The following is a 22,291-nucleotide window of genomic DNA, read 5'->3' as shown; positions in this document are numbered from 1 at the left end:
AAATTGGCTGATGATGATGACGATGATGAGTTCATAATGTTTTTTTTTCTTTTTTAACCTAGGTAGGACATTAGGCAGTATAATAGCAAGAGCTTGGTGGGGCAACCCAACGGCTCGTTCCAAAGGGGACGCTCATAACATCCATCCAGCCAATGGACAGGACGCGGTGTTTTTGCATTTCGCCCCCATTGAAATGCGGCCACCGGCCAGGATTTCACACCGTGACCACGTGCTCAGCAGCGTAACATTACAGCCGCTAAGTCCCCTCGGCGGATTGCCATTCGGAAACCATCACGTCGGATAAACTACATTGTATCCTTATGACTAACGAAAGTCAAATAGGGAAGCATCTCGCTCAGCATCGCCACTCCGAGCTGTTTGCAGCGTCACGCCATACAAGCGGCGCTACCATCCATACTTGGCGCTGTTCAAGTCCTCTCAACATGCATCCACCAGCCCTGTTCTGCGGAACGCACTCCTGCCACGTAAGTGCGTCGCTTGACACTGCGCTGTGCAGCACTGCTCATCACCGACGCTTCTCTAATGAAGTGTCTGCTAAGAAAGTAAAGTCGCTTTCTCTCTCACTTTTTCTTATTCTTCAGCACGGAAAAGCGCCACGCACTCTATACTAACTCGCTCTATTGCCCATATTAGGAAGCGCATGGTTGCATTGAATTGGAGGAGAAAATCTAGGCCGGTTATTAACGAACCAGTAGCATTACGCCCTCTTCGTCCCATAGAAAAATTGCCTTAAATGAGTAACCTCTCACCCAGATTCCGCTGGGAGTGATGCGGTATTATTTATCAAGCGGGAATGCGCGCGTAGGTTACCTCGTGAGCACTTGTTTTTCCACCGTTACCTTGGCCTATATATGCGCGTTATCATATCTGGCACGCCACGAGGAAGGTACGCTTAACCAGTACGCGTTTCCAGTGTCACCGTCCATCAAAAAATAGGCTTGACGCGGTCTTGCGTTTTGTTCATCTTGTGAATTTGTTCGTTAATTTTTTAGCAAATATTTTTAGCAGCTTAAAACTGGCGCGCCTTTACGACCTCGCCAACGATTTAAACACACACATCACAGATGGGCGAATAGCGTTTCCGTCGGTTTCTTTCTTTATTTGGACTTGCATTGCACACGTCGACTAAAGAAAGAAATGTTCCCTTTAATTTTGCTGCGAGCGCGGTTTGGCTTAGTCCCAGCCGAGAACTGCGAGAAGCCAAGCTGGTCAGGTAAATTATGAGAGTCTTCGCGGAAATGTGCCCCAAGGGTTGAGATTTCCCTTGTAGAAATACTTATAAAGATATTGTAGCCTTTCTATTAACTTATTGTTGAATTTAGCATGTTTGTTTCGATGTAACCGAGTATTAAGCACTATTTTTGTAAGTGTTAGCGTTGAACCGTATGGAATCATACTCATGTATGAGAGACATTCTCGCAACTGGTACAATCAATATGACGGGATTATTAATTTATCGTAATCTACGTTGGAAAAGGTGTATATAGCCATCACAGGAAACTCTCGAGAATCACGGAAAGAAAAATAAACGAGTTTTGTTGAAGTGGAAAAAGGTATGGAAACAGTTGTCCCGCAATGCCACGAGCAAAGGTTTATTTCCTTACGAGGCGAAAAAAATAAACAGGATTGCGGGTCATGACTCCACACATGAGCCTCCGTCGTGTTAGCATCAGCGTCTCTCTTTCATTTGATGGATGTAGAATCAGGGACTAACAGGGAGCTTCCAGTTTCGATCATACGCTGCCGACTTCACGTATGCAATTCCAGGTCCCATCTACACACGTTCAATTCGACTGCGCGGCCGCCTCGCGATATTGTGCTTACGTGATAAGGCGGTACAACCCGGAGACGCTCCTGCTTACTCAATCGCATCACCTCAAACAAATTAATGAGCAGCTACCATAATCATAGCCGCAGTGGACAGCGTATGCAAGGACCCGCAAAAATCTGGTTTCTTCTAGGCTTGTTACCGTGTTAAAACCTATTTGAAGCCGCGTTTTTTCATAAGAAGAAATTAGCTCGATAAATTATCCTCGCGTATTCTAGTCTAGTGGACGTACTTGCCCGTTAAAAACAACAAGTCATTCATATATCTAAAATCTTTTAATATGTTCAAAAACGCACCCCCAAACGGCTGATCAAGTGCTTTGTTTATGGTAGCTAAAGAAAGGTTCCACAAAAGCCGCGCAATGCACGAGCGGATGCAGATTCCACGTTTCTGCAGAACGAAGTGGTCGTCAAAACTGGTAAAATCGCTATTGAGGTAGGTTTTTAAAAGCGTTAAAAATCTTCTACCGAGATACCAGCAGCGTTCTGGAAGGGAATAGTGCCATTTTCTTCAATACACATCTTCACAGCAACAAAAAGACCTTTATGAGGAACGGAATAGAAAAGATCTACGTCTACCAAGAAAGTCGTACCTATGTCCTGGTTAGCCCTTACAAAATGAACAACCTCGTCCGAGCTTTTTGTACCAAGGGGGCGAATATAACAAGGGCCTTCAATCTTTAAAATAAAGCGGCGAAATTGAACCCTCCACGTTCCACGCTCGTTAACTATTGTCCTGAATAGAATGCCAGGCTTATGTATCTTCGCAGTTAAAAAGACACTTAGCGCAGCGCCCGAAGGGCTACTGATGTCCTTAGCTAGATTATCGAGATTAGGAGACTTAAGCATTCTTACAACAGTGCTTCTTACTCTGTTTGAGAGTTTCTAATAGCTTTAAATATCTTCAGTGCCTCAGAGGCTTTAACATCAAACATGACCTTCGGGAGCGCAAAAAATCCACCTTCTTTGTCTGCTTCTAAAAGTACAGGCTCGTTGTCTTTACAAAACGTCAAAGTCCCCTGTATGGCGGATACTGTTCGATTGAAAGTCGGTTTCGAGACACTCCTGCTAAGACAGGCAACACCTTCCAACAGACACCTGTCATAGTGATCCCGCGGAGTATTTTTCGCCACCCCCCTGTTCCAAGCAGCCAGTTTATGGGCAGGAACTTGATGCTCGAGGTTGTATTTAGGTCCTTTAGCGAGCATCCACCAGCCCTGTTCGGCGGAACGCACTCCTGCTCTGCAACGTACTAAGTGCGCCATTTCAGACTGCGCTGTGTAGGACTGCTTATCACGAACGCTTATCTAATCCAGTGTCTGCTAAGAAAAAAAAGACGCTTTCTCTATTTTCTTATTGTTGCGCACGCAAAAACGCCAAGCTCTCTATACTAACTCGCTCTCTTGTCCATAATAGAAAGCGCATGGTTGCATTGAATTCGAGAAGATAATCTAGGTGGGTAATTAACGAACCAGTGGCATTACGTCTTCTTCGTACCATATACAAATTGCGTTAAATGAGTAGCCTCTCACCCAGATTCGGCTGGGACTGATGTGGTGTCATTTATCGAGTGGGAGCGCGCGCCGAGGTTACATCGTCACAACTTGTTTTTCCAATGTTACCTTGGCCTATATATGCGCGTTATCATATCTGGCACCCCACGAGGAAGGTACGCTTAACCAGTACGCGTTTCCAGTGTCCCCCTTCATTAAAAAATAGGCTTGACGCGGTCTAGCGTTTTGTTCTGCTTGTGAATTTGTTCGTTAATTTTTTAGCAAATATTTTGCCGCTTAAAACTGGCGCGCCTTCACGACCTCGCCAACGATTTAAACACACACATCAGAGATGGGCGAATAGCGTTTCCGTCTGTTTCTTTTTTTTTCATTTGGACCAGCCTTGCGCACGTCGACTGAATAAAAAAATATTCCCTTTAATTTCGCTGCGTACGTGGTTTGGCTTAGTCCCAGCCGAGCACTGTGAGAAGCCAAGCTGGTCAGGTAAATTATGAAAGTCTTCGCGGAAATGTGCCCCAAGGGTTGAGATTTCCCTTGTAGAAATACTTATAAAGATGTTGTAGCCTTACCATTGACTTATTGTTGAATTTAGCATGTTTGTTCCGATGTAACCGAATATTAAGCACTATTTTTTGTAAGTGTTAGCGTTGAACCGTATGGAACCATACTCATGTTTGAGAATCATTCTCGCAACTGGAACTATTAATATGACGGGATTATTATTTTGCATAATCTACGTTAGAAAAGGTGTATATAGCCATCACAGGAAACTCTCGAGAATGACGGAAAGATTTTGGATTGTAAAACTTTATTTGTCCAACAGATGTAAGCCTTCCCACCTAGACGACGGCCAGGAGTCCTTGGACCCTAGCGGCGTTTTCGGCCAGTCGGACGGTCTTCAGTTGAATATCGGGATCGGAGCTGAGTAATAAGGTCTCCCATTGTTCTAAAGACTTTATTCTTCCCTCCTGTGGGCATTCCCACAAAATGTGATTAAGATTAGCCCTGGATTTACATAGCTCACACTGGCTGGAGTACTGACCCGGGAAGTAGTGGCTGCACGACACCGAGCTTGGAAACGAGTTGGTTTGCAGGCGACGCCAAGTGGACGCCTGGCTCTTGTTTAAGGATGCATCAGCCGGAGGATATTTAACCCGCCCTAGTCTGTAGTGTTGTGTGATCTCTCTGTAACACACTAAGCGGTCCTGCCCCGTGAAGCCTTCGGCTAGCCCACCAGCTCGGAATGTAAGTCCTCGAGCTAACTGGTGGGCCGCCTCGTTCCCAGCGAGGGAGGCGTGCGGAGGTGCCCAGAGTATTTCAATTTTCCTGCTATCTCTGCAGGTCTACAGGATTCTGCTCGCCTCGGGAGAAATTCTGCCTCTGGCAAAGTTCATCACCGCAAACTTAGAGTCGCTGACTATAATTTTGGCTGAAGTACTTGCAATTGCAAGTGCTATGGCAGATTCTTCTCCAATCTTACGAGACGAAAAAAATAAACAGCATTGCTGGTCATGACTCCACGCATGAGCCTCTGTAAAATGTTAGCATCGGCACCTCTATTACATTTGATGGATGTAGAATCAGGGACTAACAGGGAGTTTTCAGTTTCGGTCATACGCCGCCGACTTCACGCATGCAATTCCTTGTCCCATCTACACACGTTCAATTCAACTGCGCGGCCGCCTCGCGATATTGTGCTTACGTGATAAGGCGGTACAACCCGCACACGCTCATGCTTACTCAATCGCATCACCTGAAACAAAATAAAGAGCAACTACCATAATCATAGCCGCAGTGGACAGCGGATGCAGGAACCCGCAAAAATCTGGTTTCTTCTAGGCTCGTTATCGTGTTAAAACCGATTTGAAGCCGTGTTTTCTCAGAGGAGGCAATTAGCTCGATAAATTATCCTCGCGTGTTCTAGTCTAGTGGACGTCACCAAACACTACAGTGTGTAATGCAGGACTGTGTATTCGAGAGCTTCCGATTAACTTAGATTATCTGGGGTTATTTTTTTCGCGCAACAACATCTACGCCATCATACACCATGGCAGCGCAGTTCGCCTAGCGTTTATAGTTTATTTATAGCATTTATAGCAATTCATCTAGCATTTTATAGCGCATGTGGAATAGAATAAATTATATAGAGCCGTGACAGCAAGCGCCAGCAAATGCAATAAATAATCATTTTAGAGGTGAATGCTGCCTTAAAATTTATGTGCATAAGGTATTTCGCCACATGTAACATGGAACTTACGCAACGCTCTCGAGTATTCGCCCGAAAGGCGGCAAAGGCCAGGTCGCGCTGCAACATCTACAAAAACTGTACGGTGGCGCGAGCCTCGATCGGTAACCTGAAGAGAGAGAGAGAGAGAGAGAGAAATTTGACGTTTGTCACAGAATTAGGTGAATAACGGGGGCTTACAGATGCATGCTCTTTATTAACATAGTAGCGATATTAAAACCACCTAATCAGTTTCCAAGACATTTGCCTCCAGAGAAACATAATGAGAGTTTGGAAAAATATATAGGGAAAGCGAGCGATCAGCTGACCAGTTCACAAACACAGCGACAGCGACAATGCCGGGCCATTTCTACTGGAGAGTTGGCATTGGGCGCGAAGGCGAGCACTGGAATTCGGGATGCTGCAATCGTTCGTGCATGGAAAGTTGGATTAGGTGACGTCGCTTCGCTGCGATAACAACGCACTTGGTAATTTCGCGGCACAATTTAATACATGCATTTTATTTTGAAGTGCTCATGAACGTGTTCCGTTTTCGTGCAACAGTGCTTACTGTACATATACAACAGAATGAAAGTGGCTCGGCTTCTACAGGTGCTCCTTAGGACGCTCATTGGGGAATACATGTATGTACATCCAGTCAAGCATGAAAATTGTTCTTTTTTGAGTCCGATTGCTCGCTTCAAATTTCGCGACAAGATCACGTATATGCAAAATTACACTGGTCACATTTTTTATCGACAGCCTGTATTGGTTTAAGATTCTTCTACAAAATTTCTTGAACTGGCAAATCACCATTAACCATCGTGGTGGCGCCACGGCAGTGATCGAATCCCAGTCATGGCAGCGGCACTTTGATGGGGGCGAAACGCAAGACCGCCCATGCACCGTCCATTAGGCAGCACGCTAAAGAACCCCACGTTGTCGAAATTAATCCGAAGTCACCGACTGTGATGTGCCTCATACTAATATCGTGGTATAGCAGTGAAATACATGCGGAATAAATTTCAGATAACCAATGTTTTCCGTCTTCTCTCCGCATTGTAATGCCCCATAAGCCTCCATCGCTCGCCTGTCTTTTGACCCAGTGTAGCAGGTGAGAGCGAGTAACCCCAAAGCGACCTTTCGGTCAATCTGTAATTAAATGTTACTTCTCCCTCTTTTTCTATAGCTCTCAAACATCATTGGCCACTTGGAATGTCGGACACACCGAAATCCAGCGTGTCTCAAGAAACGTAGTTGAAGGAGGCACCAAGGCAATCTCGACAGGTCGGGTTACACTAGCAAACGTTTTTTGAGCTTCCTTAAAATTTTGTTCAAATATTGTCACGAGGCGTCACATAGATGAACGCGAAGCACGATTATAAGCGGGGACTATTTACAGAGATGGCCAAGATGGCTGAACACGCGCAACGTCTCGGCCATGGGGGTCTTGTTCGTTAGTCCAAGGAAGTGGGTCGTAACATCTGACCTCCCGGGTCGGCGGAGCGCCGTCTCAGCGCAGACTCATTAAATTAGGAGGAGGCGGCGGAATGGCTTCAACCGGGACACGTGGACGACGTCAAGAGATGACAAAGTAGATGGCGAATAACTGTTCAGTGGCAAGATCTAGTTCACGTCACCAAGTTGGCGTAAAACCTTGTGAGGTCCAGTGTAATGCGACCAAAGCTTTTCAGAAAGACCTACACGACGAGATGGAGTCCAAAGAAATACAAGAGGTCCCGGAGAAAAGCAGAGGTGTCGGTGGTTGTGGTCATAGCGGTCCTTCTGGAATGATTGCGACTCGGATAGCCGTTCATGAGCGATCTGACGTGCCAGTTGTGCTCGCGCGGCAGCATTGCGGGCCTGCTCTGTGTTATGTTCTACGACAGAAGGTAGTAACGTGCCGAAAGGCAATGCGGGGTGGCGGCCAAACAGCAGGTAAAATTGAAAAAAGAACTGGCGTTGTCATGAAGGGACGAGTTGTACACGAACGTGATGTATATCAAAGTGCTGTGGTAGTCCTGACAATCGTGAGACATGTACATCGCCAGCATATCGGTTAAGGTGCGGGTCAGTTCCTCGGTGAGCCCGTTGGTCTGCGTGTGGTATGCAGTAGTGGGCTTGTGCTCCACAGAAAAGAAACGAAGGAGTTAATGGACAACTTTGGGCAAGTAGTAGCGGCCTCGGTCTGTGAGCAGTTGCCTAGGGGCACCATGATGAAGGATAACGTCATGAAATAGAAAACTGGTGACGTCAGTGGCGCAGCTAGGTTGGCAAAGCTCGCGTGATGGCATACCGTGTAGCATAGTCGGTCGCAGCTGCGACCCACTTGTTCCCTGAAGTGGACGTAGGAGACGAGGAGTTCGAGACCAATGTGGTACAAAGGCTCTTTGTGTATGTCAGTGAGCTGTAGAAGGCCTGCTGGTAACGCTGAGGGCCATTTACGTAGCTGACAAAGGTCCCACGCAGAAACGTAGCGTCGAACAGATCGGTGCAGACCAGTTCCAGAAAAACCGGCGCCGCACGCGGTCGTATGCGCGGGACACCTCATAATGGACAACGGTTGGGGCATCGTGGAGTTCATTCAGAACAGTCGCACGAAGACACTCCGGGCCATCGATAGTGGTACTACGACGGTAAAGAATATCGTCGTGAAGCTCAAACATACACAACCCTTGACACAACCCTCCCCGTTCACGCGGCACCGACCAGTGAATATGCACTTGACGCCATCGCCCGCTGTGCCCACGCAAGGGAAATTGCCCGTGAGCGCCTTCTGAAACGCCAAGAGAGTCAAAGGCGTTTGTACGACCGGCGACACCGAGACATCCACTTCTCGCCTGGTTCTTAGGTGCTTCTGTGTTCTCCGTCGCGTCAGGTCGGCCTATCAGAAAAACTGCTGTCTCGTTACACAGGCCCATACCGAGTGCTTCATGCCATGACTCCCATCATCTACGAGATCGCCCCTGACGCCCCATCTCTTTCCCAGACCAGTGATATCGTGCCCATTACACGACTGAAGCAGTGCCGCCCTCCATGTGATGACATTTAGACGCTCCGGGACGTCGCTTCTGCCGTCGGGGAATTCAATCAATCAATCAATCAATCAATCTTTATTTAGCATTCATTCATTTACAAAAAATGAACACTAGGACAAGAACTAAAAGTGCTTTTTTGCAGCTTGACAAGGTTCTTGTCATTATGCTACACGCGTGTGGTATCGCATATATTGAACAAGGTGCGTGGCTGCCATCGCTTCAGAAAAGAGGAGGAAGAACGAACTGCACTCGCGCTGTGAATCTAACCGGTCAGCGCTGCATCCGCTATTCTAAATATAACCTGTCCATAGTGGCTCTTCTTACTGAGTCGTCCTTCGCGTAGCAATATATATACGTAATTCCAGCGGCACCTTCTACATCCGCGGCTCATGCGTACGGGGTGAGTGCGCGAGCACTGTCTGGAATACGATCAGCGATGAGGACAGTTTTGGTCTCTAGGCGCACCAAGGGCCGATAGCATCGTGTACTCTACAGCGCCCACACACTTGCGCGTCACCCGCCATACCGAAGTGAAACGCCACTCTAACCTTTTTTAATGGTGTACACCAGCCTGTCACGTCTTTCTGTGTAGGGTGAAACACCAGATCTAGGTATTTATGTTAGAAAAAATTAAGGCGTGCGGACGCGTGCGCAAGAAGAGGCAGACGTACAGTCAGAATTTCCATTGTACGTTTCCTTCTAGTGTTTGCGTGCCTTGTCGCCTGTCTTCTAAGGTGAACCAATTTTGTCACATTACAGGAAGCATGCACGCTCCTTTCTTTTGTATTGTGCTTCAAGTGAAAATGTTAACTATCTCATCTGCGTGTGGAACTCGTCAAATTTAGAATTTTTTGGTGGCTTTGAAGACTTTTGTGTTGTCACAGTTGCCGGTGGCAACAAAGGAATGCAATGGCTCTCTCGCTCGGATAGTTGCGATGCCTACAACCTGTCATGGACAAGTGGCGGCTTTGGCGTGGTTTGGCTTCAAGCACTAATGCAAGCACTAATCCGGACAGGCCGCCATTGGAATCTGAACCTGGCAACGTTTAACGCTAGAACGTTATCTAGGCGAGTCTAGCAGTGCTATGGGAGGAATTAGGGGGCAGTAAATGGGATATAATAGAGCTCAGTGAAGTTAGGAGCACAAAAGAAGCATATACAGTACTAAAAAAGCAGGGACGTGCTGTACTACCGGGGCTTAGCGGAGATACGAGAACTAGGAATCGGATTCCTGATTAATAAGAATATAGCTGGTAACATACAGGAATTCTACAGCACCAACGAGAGGGTGGCAGGTGTTGTTGTGAAACTTAATAAGAGGTACAAATTGAAAGTCGTACAGGTCTACGCCCCTACATCTAGTCATGATGACCAGGAAATCGAAAGCTTCTATGAAGACGTGGAATTGGCGATCGGTAAAGTCAAAACAAAATGCACTATACTGATGGGCGACTTCAATGCCAAGGCTGGCAAGAAGCAGGCTGGAGACAAGTCAGTGGGGGAATATGGGATAGGCACTAGGAATAGCAGGGGAGAGCTATTAGTAGACTTTGCAGAACAGAATAATACGCGGATAATGAATACTTTCTTCCGCAAGCGGGATAGCCGAAAGTGGACGTGGAAGAGCCCAAATGGCGAGTGTAGAAATGAAATATACTTTATACTCTGCGCTAACCCTGGCATCATACAAGATATGGACGTGCTCGGAAAGGTGCGCTGCAGTGACCATAGGATGGTAAGAACTCGAATTTGCCTAGACCTGAGGAGGGAACGGAAGAAACTGGTGCATAAGAAGCCGAACAATGAGTTAGCAGTAAGAGGGAAAATAGAGGAATTCCGGATCAAGCTACAGAACAGGTATTCTGATTTAACTCCGGAAGAGGAACTTAGTGTTGAAGCAATGAACGACAACCTTACGGGCGTCATTAAGGAGCGTGCAATAGAAGTCGGTGGGAACTCCGTTAGACAGGATACCAGTAAGCTATCGCAGGAAACGAAAGATCTGATCAAGAAACGCCATTGCATGAAAGCCTCTAACTCTACAGCTAGAATATAACTGGCAGAACTTTCCAAGCTAATCAACAAGCGCAAGACAGCTGACATAAGGAAGTATAATATTTATAGAATTGAACATGCTCTCAGGAACGGAGGAAGCCTAAAAGCAATGAAGAAGAAACTGGGAATTGGCAAGAATCAGATGTATGCGCTAAGAGACAAATCCGGCAATATCATCGCTAGCATGGATGAAATAGTTCAAGTGGCTGAGGAGTTCTATAGAGATTTGTACAGTACCAGTGGCACGCAGGACGATAATGGAAGAAAAGAAAATAGTCTAGAGGAATTTGAAATGCCAGAAATAACGCCGGAACAAGTAAAGAAAGCCTTGGGAGCTATGGAAAGGGGGAAGGCAGCTGGGGAGGTCCAGGTAACATCAGATTTGTTGAGGGATGGTGGGCAGATTGTTCTAGAAAACCAGGCCACTCTGTATACGCAATGCCTCATGACCTCGAGCGTACCGGAATCTTGGAAGAACGCTAACATAATCCTAATCTAGAAGAAAGGAGACGCCAAAGACTTGAAAAATTATAGAACGATCAGCTTACTGTCCGTTGCCTACAAAGTATTTATTAAGGTAATTGCAAATAGAATCAGGAACACCTTGGACTTCTGCCAAGCAAAGGACCAGGACTGACCCAGAAAGGCAGAACAGAAGGGTTGGTCGAAAAATTAATCTGCAGAAAACTAAAGTAATGTTTAACAGTCTCGGAAGAGAACACAAGATTACGATAGGTAGCGAGGCACTGGAATTGGTAAGGGAACACATCTACTTAGGGCAGGTAGTGATCGCGGATCCGGATAATGAGACTGCAATAATCAGAAGAATGGGCTGGGGTGCATTTGGAAGGCATTCTGAGATCATGAACAGCAGGTTGCCATTATCCCTCAAGAGAAAAGTGTATAATAACTGTGTCTTAACAGTACTCGCGAACGGGGCAGAAACTTGTAGGCTTATGAAAAGGGTCCTACTTAAATTGAGTACGATGCAACGAGTTATGGAGACAAGAATTATGGGTTTAACATTAAGGGGGCTATAAGAAGAGAACAGATTGGGTGAGGGAACAAACGCGAATTAGTGACATCTTAGTTGAAATCAAGAAAAAGAAAAGGGGGGGAGGGGCATGAGCAGGACATGTAATGAGCAGGGAAGACAACCGATGGTCATTAAGGGTTACGGAATGGATTCCAAGGGACGGGAAGCGTAGCAGGAGGCGGCAGAAGGTTAGGTGGGCGGATGAAATTAAGAAGTTTGCCGGGATGACATGGCCACAATTAGTACATGACCGGGGTAGTTGTAGAAGTATGGGAGAGGCCTTTGCCCTGCAGTGGGCGTAACCAGGCTGCTGCTGTTGCTGCTGATGATGATAATGATGACTAATGCGAGCCAACGCCAGTTGGGCAGAATTCTTGTAGCGGGCTTTGTCGGAAACATTGACAGTCGTATGCAATACGGGCGGGTGCTCTGTGGGTGCAGAATCCCCTCATGGTATTAAAAACTATCCGGCAATGTCGACGTTTGTTGCATCGTAATTAGGGTGTCCTTTCTTGTCCCACACATCCTACTACGAGCCCACTGCTTGTGGGCTGCGATATCTGAGACAGTGCGTAATATTTCCAGGGCAATTGCTTCAGTCCCTCTTGTTATGAACACATCGCCATACGTTTTGCCTAAACGTTTAAGTTCGCTTGGACACGCAGCTTTTCTTCACCGAAGATTGGAATATTAGTGATTATGCAGACCTTACTTGCGCTTTCCTGTGTGGTAAGATGTACCGTCCCGCTGCTTGAAGCTTCCTGAACAACAAATCCTAGATGTCGTCGGCTCCCCAGGCTATCGATTAGGTGTTGAATGGTACTTAAGGAGACAATAGTGTGATCCAACTGTCTCTACGCTCTCATGTGTATTCGAGGGGGTCTGGCTGGAGATGAGATCGGACAGGATGTATTGGTAGTAGCTGGGGCAACCCTGAACTATTGGGTTCCCGTAGCAACCGTTGTGACGTCCGACGTTGAGATCAGGCGAGAAGCGGCTCGGATCATGCGCTCTTGAAGGGATGACTGGCAAAGCATGAGCTGGTTTTGTTTACCGACGGCTACTGGTGATTCCGTTGTCTCCTTCTGAGTCACAAGAATGGCAGCCGTAGTCGTCGGAGTGTTCGACGTGGTCTCACCTCGGCTATGCAATGCAATGCCGGCATTCTGATGTGCTTGGTGTTACAGATGAAGGTGCACCGCCACTACACATAAGAGCTTCGCTTCGTTTTGCCCTAGTGACACAGTCCGGTGCGGCCACACTAGATCCAACCAACCGACCCAGCCTTCGGGCGCCGAATTTTTATAGAAGGGAGGGCGTCAATGACGAACGCTTCGAGTAGCCTTGTTTTGCGGCCGGAACATGACAGAGCTAGAATAAAAATGCATCTTCGTCTTTGTCCGTACACTGTACTTCCATCTTATGCAGGTCTCTACACATTCTGCTTATTTTTATAGAAGAGTTTGCGCAGCCTCATCGCATGTAACGTGGATGAGCGATGACTTGAGGGCTAATGTGACGTTTGCGAACGACTTAGGAAGCATTGTGAGCAGATGTTCGTGTACAGAGAAGTGTTAAACAGAGCGATGGATGTTCAGCAATTATATGGCTGTGACGAACACGTGATTGCACATTCTCTTCTACTATGCGATCAAAGCGATAGCATAACCTCCACGCCGTCTCACCAGTGTAATGGCTTATATACTTTTTGAATGCCCTTTGTTCTCTAAATAGACTTCGCGTTACCCTTGTCAGTGCTGCAACTGCACAGGGAAGCCGCTACGTAAAGCTGGAGGAAGAGCAAGGAAGCTAGTTTCAGATGTTACGCCTGAGCGACTTTGATACAATAGCACACAGTTTATACTAGACACTTGCGAGGAAACAATTGCGCATTAGTCTGGAAATTGTCTCAGCAAGTCACCAACTTTATTGCATAGTATCCTGGATCAGTCCTTGTAACCTTACGTTGTTTCTGGGATGAGTGCAGCTTTGCACTCGTTTTCAGATCCCACTGTTCCGGCAATTAGCATAGTTTCGTTTACGCTGTCTCCTGCATCGGAACAGTTTACTGAAACAATTTCTGCGGGGTCAGCCTACTTAAAGAAACTGACCGAAGCGCGGTCAGAAATAAAACCATGGAGCGTATGCGAAGAAACATATGGTTTAAAAAGTCGAGACATTGAGCATTACCTCTAATAAAAATTTTGTAATGGTGTATTAATAATCAGCTTGCTTTGCGTACCGCATTATTTTTCCCCGTATTATATTTATTTGCTTCCTCATGTTTCAAGCCAGTTGGCTAAATTAAGATGATGGGTGCACAAGCACAGACCAAGCTTGTCCTTGGTCTGTGCTGCTACAACGTGGCACAAATTAGAAAGGAAACTGAAGCAAGAAATGCGCATTACTCTGAAGGTTATTGAAGAAGCCATTCTCGTCTAAACACTTCAAAACGATTGCCCAGGGAACAAAGTGAATGTCTCCTAACATTTAAGTGAGGTGACATTTGGAGCTTACGTAGCCGTCGAATACGCTTCCGTAGATGCGGTTCGATAGGTGGACATTTAACTAATATAGTTGCCACTGGTTCAGTGCACTTATTGCACATCAGAACATTTTTCGTCGAATGTGTATGCTTAATCCAACGATAACATACTACTGTTTTAGTAAGCCATCATTGGAGATGCCACGTCTTCCATTTGCCGAACACTGCTTTAATAAGCTGCAGCTTGTTCCTTGACCTGGAGTCACACGTATTGCAGTCGCAGCTGTTACTGCAGTTTATTACTTGTCCTGGAGTCACATACCTATTGGAGTTGTAGCTGTTACTGTAGCTTGTTGCTTGTCCTGGAGTCACACACGTATTGGAGTCTTAACTGTTACTGTAGTTTGTTACTTGTCCTGGAGTAACACACCTATTGGAGTTGTAGCTGTTACTGTAGCTTGTTGCTTGTCCTGGAGTCACACACGTATTGGAGTCGTTGTTGTTACTGTAGCTCGTTTTTTGTCCTGGAGTCGCACACGTATTGGAGTCGTAGCTGTTATCATAGCTTGTTCCTTGTCCTGGCGTCACACGCGTATTGTAATCATGCTGTTACTGTAGCTTGTTACTTGTCCTGGAGTCACACACGTATTGGAGTCATAGATGTTACTGTAATTGTTACTTGTACTGGAGTCACACACGTATTGGAGTCGTAACTGTTATTGTAGGTTGTTACTTGCCCTGGAGTCACACACGTATTGGAGTCATAGCTGTTACTGTAATTGTTACTTGTACTGGAGTCACACACGTATTGAAGTCGTAACTGTTATTGTAGGTTGTTACTTGTCCTGGAGTCACACACGCATTGGAGTCATTGCTGCCACTGTAGCTTGTTCTTTTTCCTGGAGTCACACACGCATTGGATTCGTAGCTGTTACTGTAGTGTCATATACTTGTCCTGGAGTCACGCACGTACTGGAGTCCTAGGCGTTAATGTAGCTTGTTACTTGTGGAGTCACACACTCATATTTATTATTATTTTTATTTCGAATACTGTTAGCCCTTTTGGGGCTGGTGCAGGGTGGGAGGATTGACACATTTTGTCAACACATCAACAATAAAACTAAATAAATACATCACGAGAGGTACATTTCCAGCTTCCGTTCCAATGATTGTACAGTCATTGTGCCATACAAGATCTGTACATCAAGGGCATTCCAGTCTTCAATTGTCTTAACAAGGGAAGAATATTTAAAAACATCGATTCTGGCATTGTAAGGCATAAAAACGTAAGGGTGATTCATACGGGGAGAGACTCTGCCAGGACGTAACAAATAGCGCGACTGATCTAAGGCAAATTTATTAGTAAGGAGCTGGTACAAAAACTTCAGTCATGCGATTTTTCTGCGTGTTGCCAGTGTCGATAAATTTGCCCGAGTGAGCAAAGTGGTTACGGACTGTGCTTTGCGATACGCTGAAAATGTAAGCTGTACTATAGGTCTCTGAATGCGTTCAAGTTGGTTAATCTGATATTGCTGGTGAGGATGCCATATAACACTAGCATGTTCCAAAGAAGGGCATACAACGGCTGTATACGCCTTCAGTTTACCTGCGGGCGTTGCATGCGCGAATTCTCTTTTCAAAAATCCAAGTTTTCGGTGAGCAGATCCACATATGTTATTTACGCGATCCTTCCAGTTGAGGTTATTTGAGAGGGTGAGACCAAGATGCTTTAGTTTTGCCGTGTGGGCTATTTGTTTGTTGCCTACAAAGCAATTAAAACACAGTGACATTTTCTTGTTCGAGACGGTCATACACGCGGTCTTTTGAAAATTAATTTCCATCTTCCATTTGAAGCACCAATTGGGGATGTCTTCCAAGGATTCATTAAGTAATTTTGGATCATCTATTGATTTCACTGGGCTACATTACACAATCGCCGGCAAGTAAACGAACCTCAACACTAGTACCTATATGCTCGGCTATATCATTATTATGAATCAAGAATAATATCGGCTCCAACACAGACCCTTGCGGTATACCAGAAGAAACGGGTAAACTTTTGGAGTGTTCGCCAATAATTTCAACAAATCGCAGCCTGTTTGACAAGTACACTTGAATCCAATTAATAATTTGTTCGTTGACCCCAAAGTAAAAGCTTGCTTATCAGATTGCTGTGACAGAGAGAGAGAGAGAGAGAGAGAGAGAGAGAAAATAATAATAATTATGGGGTTTTACGTGCCAAAACCACTTTCTGATTATGAGGCACGCCGTAGTGGAGGACTCCGGAAATTTCGACCACCTGGGGTTCTTTAACGTGCACCTAAATCTAAGTACACGGGTGTTTTCGCATTTCGCCCCCACAGAGAGAGAAAATAATGCAGAGAAAGGCAGGAGGTTAACCAGAGGTAGTTGCTGTGACAGACCTTATCAAACACCTTTGACATATCAATTGAAATTATGTCAACTCCCGCTTTCGAGTTGACTGCCCCAGCAAAGCTGTGGATAGTTTCAAACAGTTGGGTCACAGTTGATAGACTTCTTCGAAAGCCATGCTGCTTACTGTAGAAAAGATTACTATATTCTATGTACTGAACTAACTCCTTAGCAATTATGTGTTCCAGGACCTTGGATATTGTGCACGCAATAGAAATCAGGCGATAATTCCCAATGACAAGCTTGCTTCCAGATTTGAAAATTGGTTTTACCCTTTCCAACAGCCAGTCAGCAGGTATAATACCGCTATGAAGCGATAACGAAAAAAGCTTTTCAAGAAAGCATGCCACCCACACAGAATAACGTTTGAGAAAAGCGTTTGGAATCTAATCCGGGCCTTGTGAGTTTTTGTCGTCTAATTTTATCAAGGCAACAATTATACCTTCTTTCGTGGTAACAATATCATTGCTGGAAATATTCACGTCCAAGTGTTTTATGACAGTACTATGATCCTTTGAAGTGAATACAGAGCAGTAGTACTTGTTAAACGCTTTACCAAGGAGGGAGGGTTCAGAACACAATATACCATCAACAAGAACGGCTTCGATTCTATCTCTACTCCTTGAGATGTACCTCCAAAATTTCTGTGGCGATTGATGCATATATTTAGTCAACGTATTGGAAAGGAAAAAGCCTTTAGCTTTTTTTAACTCGCTACGCACTTGCGCATTCGGGTTACTGATAACTGCGGCGTCTCTGTGAATTCTCTGACGTGCGCGGCGCAGTCGCCGTTTTAGAAGAATAATATCTCGTCTATAATATCTCGTCTAATCCATGGGTTTGGCCTATCAGGTCTTTTTGCCTTTTGGGGAACATATTTGAGAAAGCAATCATTTTCGACTCCCAGGAAATGAATCCATGGCCCATTTACGTCTTCGTGATGTGGCATTTCATCGACACCGATTTCCATGCGGTCGAGAATTGATGTGTCGTCGGATCGAAACAAAATCAAATCCTTTACCAGCCGATTTCTTAAGTAAGAGTTTATTGCTGACTTTAAGAGACGCAATTACTGCTTTGTGGTAGGTAATTCCTCCTTCCACATCAATTTCATAATCAAACGTTCCCTCGGATAGAAACAATATCTGAAACGTCGTCGAACTTGCCGCACGTATTCGCGCTGGAGACGAGACCACATGAATAAGACCGAGCTTAGCGATTGTTTCTAATATACTGTCTGCATGAATCCTATCAGTGGAACTTGGGATTCTTGCCTCCCAATCTACACCAGGCAAATTGAAGTCACCAGAGATTATTATTCTCTTTTTTCTTACCTAATGTTGTTAGGTAATTATAAAGGCTTTCAAAGGATTCCACGGAAGTGCCAGGAGGCCTATAGATGACGCCCACTAATAATAGGCATTTCCAAGAACTAATCGACAGCAAGCGTTTTCATGCCCTTCAAACGATGGTAAGGGATCATATTTTAGTGGTGTCTTTAACAATAGCACAACGCCCCCCGCCTCTAGTTAATCTTTCAATTTGCAAGACAGGAAGAACGAAAAACTTCATCACTCGCGATATCAACTCTCAACCATGTTTCTGAAATAGCTATTATGTCAGGGTCTTGCGTTAAAGCCAGTCCCTCAAGCAACTCAGTCTAATTCGCAAGGCTTTGCACTTTCAAATTCACGAGGCGTATTTCATGCTGCTTCTCTTGTCATTCGCGGTTCAGTGGAGGATTTATTTTGCTACCGCGCACCTTTACCCGCGTGCCAGATTGTTCAGCCCACAAGTAGGCTTCATCATCCACAAAAAGATTATCGTGCACAAGCTTAACTAAGGGGGCTCCGCAACTTTTATCGGCCTTTGGCGTTTCCCAAAGGTGTGTTCAATTTTTGAGTGTTTCCGGCGAGTAATCATCAGAAATGCTTATTTTTGAGCCTTTCAGTTTATGGCAATCCTTCAAAAGAGCCACCTTTTCGTTGAAGCTATAAAGCTTCATGATGATTGGCCGTAGTATTGGAGTAGCACCTGTTACTGTAACTTGCTAGTTGTCCTAGAGTCGCGCACGTATAGGTGTCGTAGCTGTTACTGTAGCTTGTTACTTGTCCTGGAGTCACACACGCATTGAAATCGTAGCTGTTAATGAAGCTTTTTACTTGTCCTGGAGACGCACACGTAATGGAATCGTAGCGGTTACTGTTGCTTGTTCCTTGTCCTGCAATCACACACTTATTGGGGTCCTAGGTGTTACTGTAGCTTCTTGCTTGTCATGCAGTCACACACGCTTCGGAGTCGTAGCTGTTACTGTAGCTTGTTACTTGTCCTGGAGCCACAGACATAAACGGACGCGCATGCACGCCAAAGCCCACAGATGCTCACACGTGTGCTATCACCAATGCGAACATATACAGCCTGCATAAAGAAATGTGCAAAGAGTCGTGCACTCATATGCGCGCACAACGCGCGTACAAATTACATGCGCACTCATATACACGCATACAAAAACAAACGAGCACTCACGAACTAGCGAACGTGCCCACACAAATGAACAAGACGCTTTTTGTTCTCTTTAAACTGATGACAGCTGATACAGAAGGAACTTGACTCAACCGACGATCAGAATTGCTACTGATGATGTGATATAATGTAGGTGGTTGTTGTGAAATGGAAGCCTATTTGACTGGTATAAATCAGTATACGTAGGCCCGAAAACACGGGCAAGAGAAAGGGACAAAAATTTATTTCATACCGAAGTGCTGCCTCCAAGTGCTCTTTGAGTATTTTAATTTTACTTGAATGCAAAGAACAAATATTATCACAATCATTAACAATTTCCCGTCTTGTTTATGCATTTTTTCAGTCATCAAGTTTGAAGACCGAAATGCTTTGCAGCAAACAACCGTTTGTGCAGGACGTTGATGGCGACCTCTACAACGTTCACTTCAACCCGGACATCATTCGCGAAGCCATCGCTTTCAAGCCCCGCCCAGGTGACGTCATTGAGGTGAGCTACGCGTCTTCGGGAACCCGATGGATGCAGCAGATGATACAACTGGTCGTTTACAAGGGCAACAGCGCCACGTCGTATGACGAGTTCGTCAAAAGGTGTCTACTGCTCGAGCATCTTGGCAAACGAGTGGACGCAGTGACGTCAATGCCGCGGCTAATACACACGCACATCCGTCCTGGAAAGCTTGCAACCATGGCGGAGGCCAAGTACGTCTACGTCGCTCGAAACCCATGGGACGTTTGCTGCTCATCGTATGGTGCCTCCATGAAACTACGGGAACTCACTGAGCGAATGTCCTTTGAGGACTACGTGTCCATGTTTCTCGACGGGCGCGTCACCGTTGGTCCGTACTTTGAGCACGTGCATGCTGGCTACGTGAGAAGAAGGGATCCGAACTTTTTCTTCGTGACATACGAAGAGATGGTGACGGACTGCGGTGGCGTTGTCCTGCGGCTGGCGGACTTTTTGGATTGCGACTACGGCGAATCGCTTCGCACAAATCCGGAACTCCTGAGCGATGTCGTCAGGAAGTGTAGCGCCTCCTATATGAGCACTCTCTTAAGTATGCCCAAGGAGCAGTTTATTAAGCTTGTGTTCAAGAACCCGAATCTCTCACACGAGACTGCTTTGAGAAAGACGAAAGACGTGGAAGAGGTTGTGTCCGGTGTTAGAAAGGCGAAGGTCGGGAACTGGAGAGACGCATTTAGTAAGGCCGCGCTGAGAATGACAATAGAGAAGATAAACACAACTCCGCAGGCGGCATTCGTGAAGGAACTGTGGAAAGATATGTATGCCGAAGTTGTGAACTCAGCTATGTAACAAACCATTTTAATTAAAGCATTGACTTATAACGGAGCGCATAACTCCAGACATTGAAATATGCGAGGGTTTTCAACTAAACTGCGGCTACTTAATTGTCCCATCTTCCTTGAAATATATACCTGAACTATACAGAATGCAAGAAGCACAGAAACAGCGTACCCAAGGTACTTAGCGGAAGAGTTTGATCGCACGACCACAAGTTCATCTAATACTTTATAGGGCGTGTGGAATGGAAAGAACCATATAGAGCGGCGACAGCAAGCGTAAACAAATGCAATAAAATTTTGTTAGAGGTGAATGCTGCCTTAAAATTTTGTGTGCATATAATGCTTCGTCCATGCAACTTGGAAATCACACAACTCTCTCGAGTATTCGCCCAAGAGGCGGCAAACACGAGGTCGCGTTACAACACCCGCAAAAACGGTACGGCAGCGTGAGCGTCGATCGGTGAACAGCAGAGAGGGAAATTTGATGTTTGTCACGGGATTGGGTCTGTGGTGGTGGCTTACAGCTGCAGGGTGTTTATTGAAATAGCTCAGCTAATAAAACCACCTAATCAGGTCCCAAGACATTTAACATCAGTAGAGTCCGGAAAAAAATATAGGAAAAGCGAGCGATCACCTGACTAGTTCACAAAGACAGCGACAGTGACTGTGCCGGGCCGTTTCCACTTGAGAGCTGGCACTGGGCGCGAAGGCAAGCACTGGAAGTCGGGATGCTGCAATTGTTCGCGCATGACAAGTTGGATCACGTGACGCCGCTTCTCCGCGGTAAGAACGCACACAGTAATTTCGTGGCAGAATTTAATGGGCCTATTTTATTTCGAAGTGTTCATAAGCGTCTACCATTTTCGTTGACCAGTACTCACTGCGCAGTTAGAACACAATAAAAGTGGCTCGGCTTACTATAGGTGCTCCTTAAAACGCTCATCTGGGCATAATTCCAGCCAAGCGTGGAAATTATTCTTCTTTGAGTCATATTGTTCGCTTCAAGGGCAGCCACAAGAACAGGTCTACAGAAAATTACACTGCTGAGATTTTTTATTGATAGCCTGGCTTGATTGAAGACCCCTCTATGAAATTTTACCATTAGTGAGGCAACTTGTGGAGTAGTTTTGGCGTTCAAGACGCTTCCGTGTTAGGGATGGTGATCACGTCTGCTGTACTGAAAAGAAAAGAAGCTTTTAACTCCTTTTTCATAAATAGAGCAAATAAAGACGGTTTTGGCGCTTTGATAGTGCAACAGGAGTTGAAATTACGTCAAATTTACAGTACATAAAAGAAGAAAAAGAAAATGTGATTCCTCCCCACCCCACGTTGTAGTTTTGCGTCCGCACGCGACTAATGTCCGCACTCGACGTAAATTCATTAAATAACTTTCTATTATTTACTTAAGAGTACACATGGCAAATCACGAACTGTATGTAGCCAGTGAGATTGCACGGCATATTCTCTTGGGTATCCATTGCCAATTATTGAGTAGGAGCTTACCACTATCGTTCAAAAGAAAAGTGTAGAATAATTGCATTCTACTGGTGCTAACATATGGGGCAGAGACTTGGAGGTTGACGAAGAAGCTCAAAAACAAGTCAGAGGCCGCGAAAAGAGAGTGAGGAGCGAAAAATGTCGGGCGTCACATTTGGAAACAGGAGGCTTGCAGTGTGTACCAGAGAGTGTAGGGTAGAAACGATATTGTAGTTGATATTAAGAGAGAAAAATGCAGCTGGGCCTAGGCGATGAAATCTGTACAACAGGTAAACCGCTGGATCATTAGAGTAACAGAATGCGCGCCTGTAGAGAAGGGGAGCGCAGTCGAGGACG

At 45.5% G+C, this 22,291-nt stretch overlaps 1 protein-coding gene across 5 annotated transcripts; it reads left to right on the top strand.

The window, feature by feature from the left end:
• The first annotated feature begins 362 nt into the window (after positions 1-362).
• LOC142590241 (amine sulfotransferase-like) lies at positions 363-20,769 on the top strand. Of its 5 annotated transcripts, none has more exons than XM_075702170.1 (3): positions 3,826-3,845; positions 4,186-4,287; positions 19,500-20,769. In XM_075702170.1, the coding sequence occupies exon 3, from the start codon at positions 19,521-19,523 to the stop codon at positions 20,466-20,468; it is 948 nt and encodes a 315-aa protein (XP_075558285.1). In that variant the 5' UTR covers positions 3,826-3,845; positions 4,186-4,287; positions 19,500-19,520; the 3' UTR covers positions 20,469-20,769. The 5 variants fall into 5 exon arrangements, with proteins under 5 accessions (XP_075558282.1, XP_075558284.1, XP_075558287.1 ...); XM_075702168.1 differs by having other exon boundaries at positions 4,186-4,295; XM_075702167.1 differs by lacking the exons at positions 3,826-3,845; positions 4,186-4,287 and adding an exon at positions 363-485.
• Positions 20,770-22,291: the final 1,522 nt, after the last annotated feature.

The sequence above is a fragment of the Dermacentor variabilis genome, chromosome 8, assembly GCF_050947875.1.
Source record: "Dermacentor variabilis isolate Ectoservices chromosome 8, ASM5094787v1, whole genome shotgun sequence".
Classification (NCBI taxonomy): Eukaryota; Metazoa; Arthropoda; class Arachnida; order Ixodida; family Ixodidae; genus Dermacentor; species Dermacentor variabilis.
This window is presented reverse-complemented; position numbering and strand designations above follow the sequence as displayed.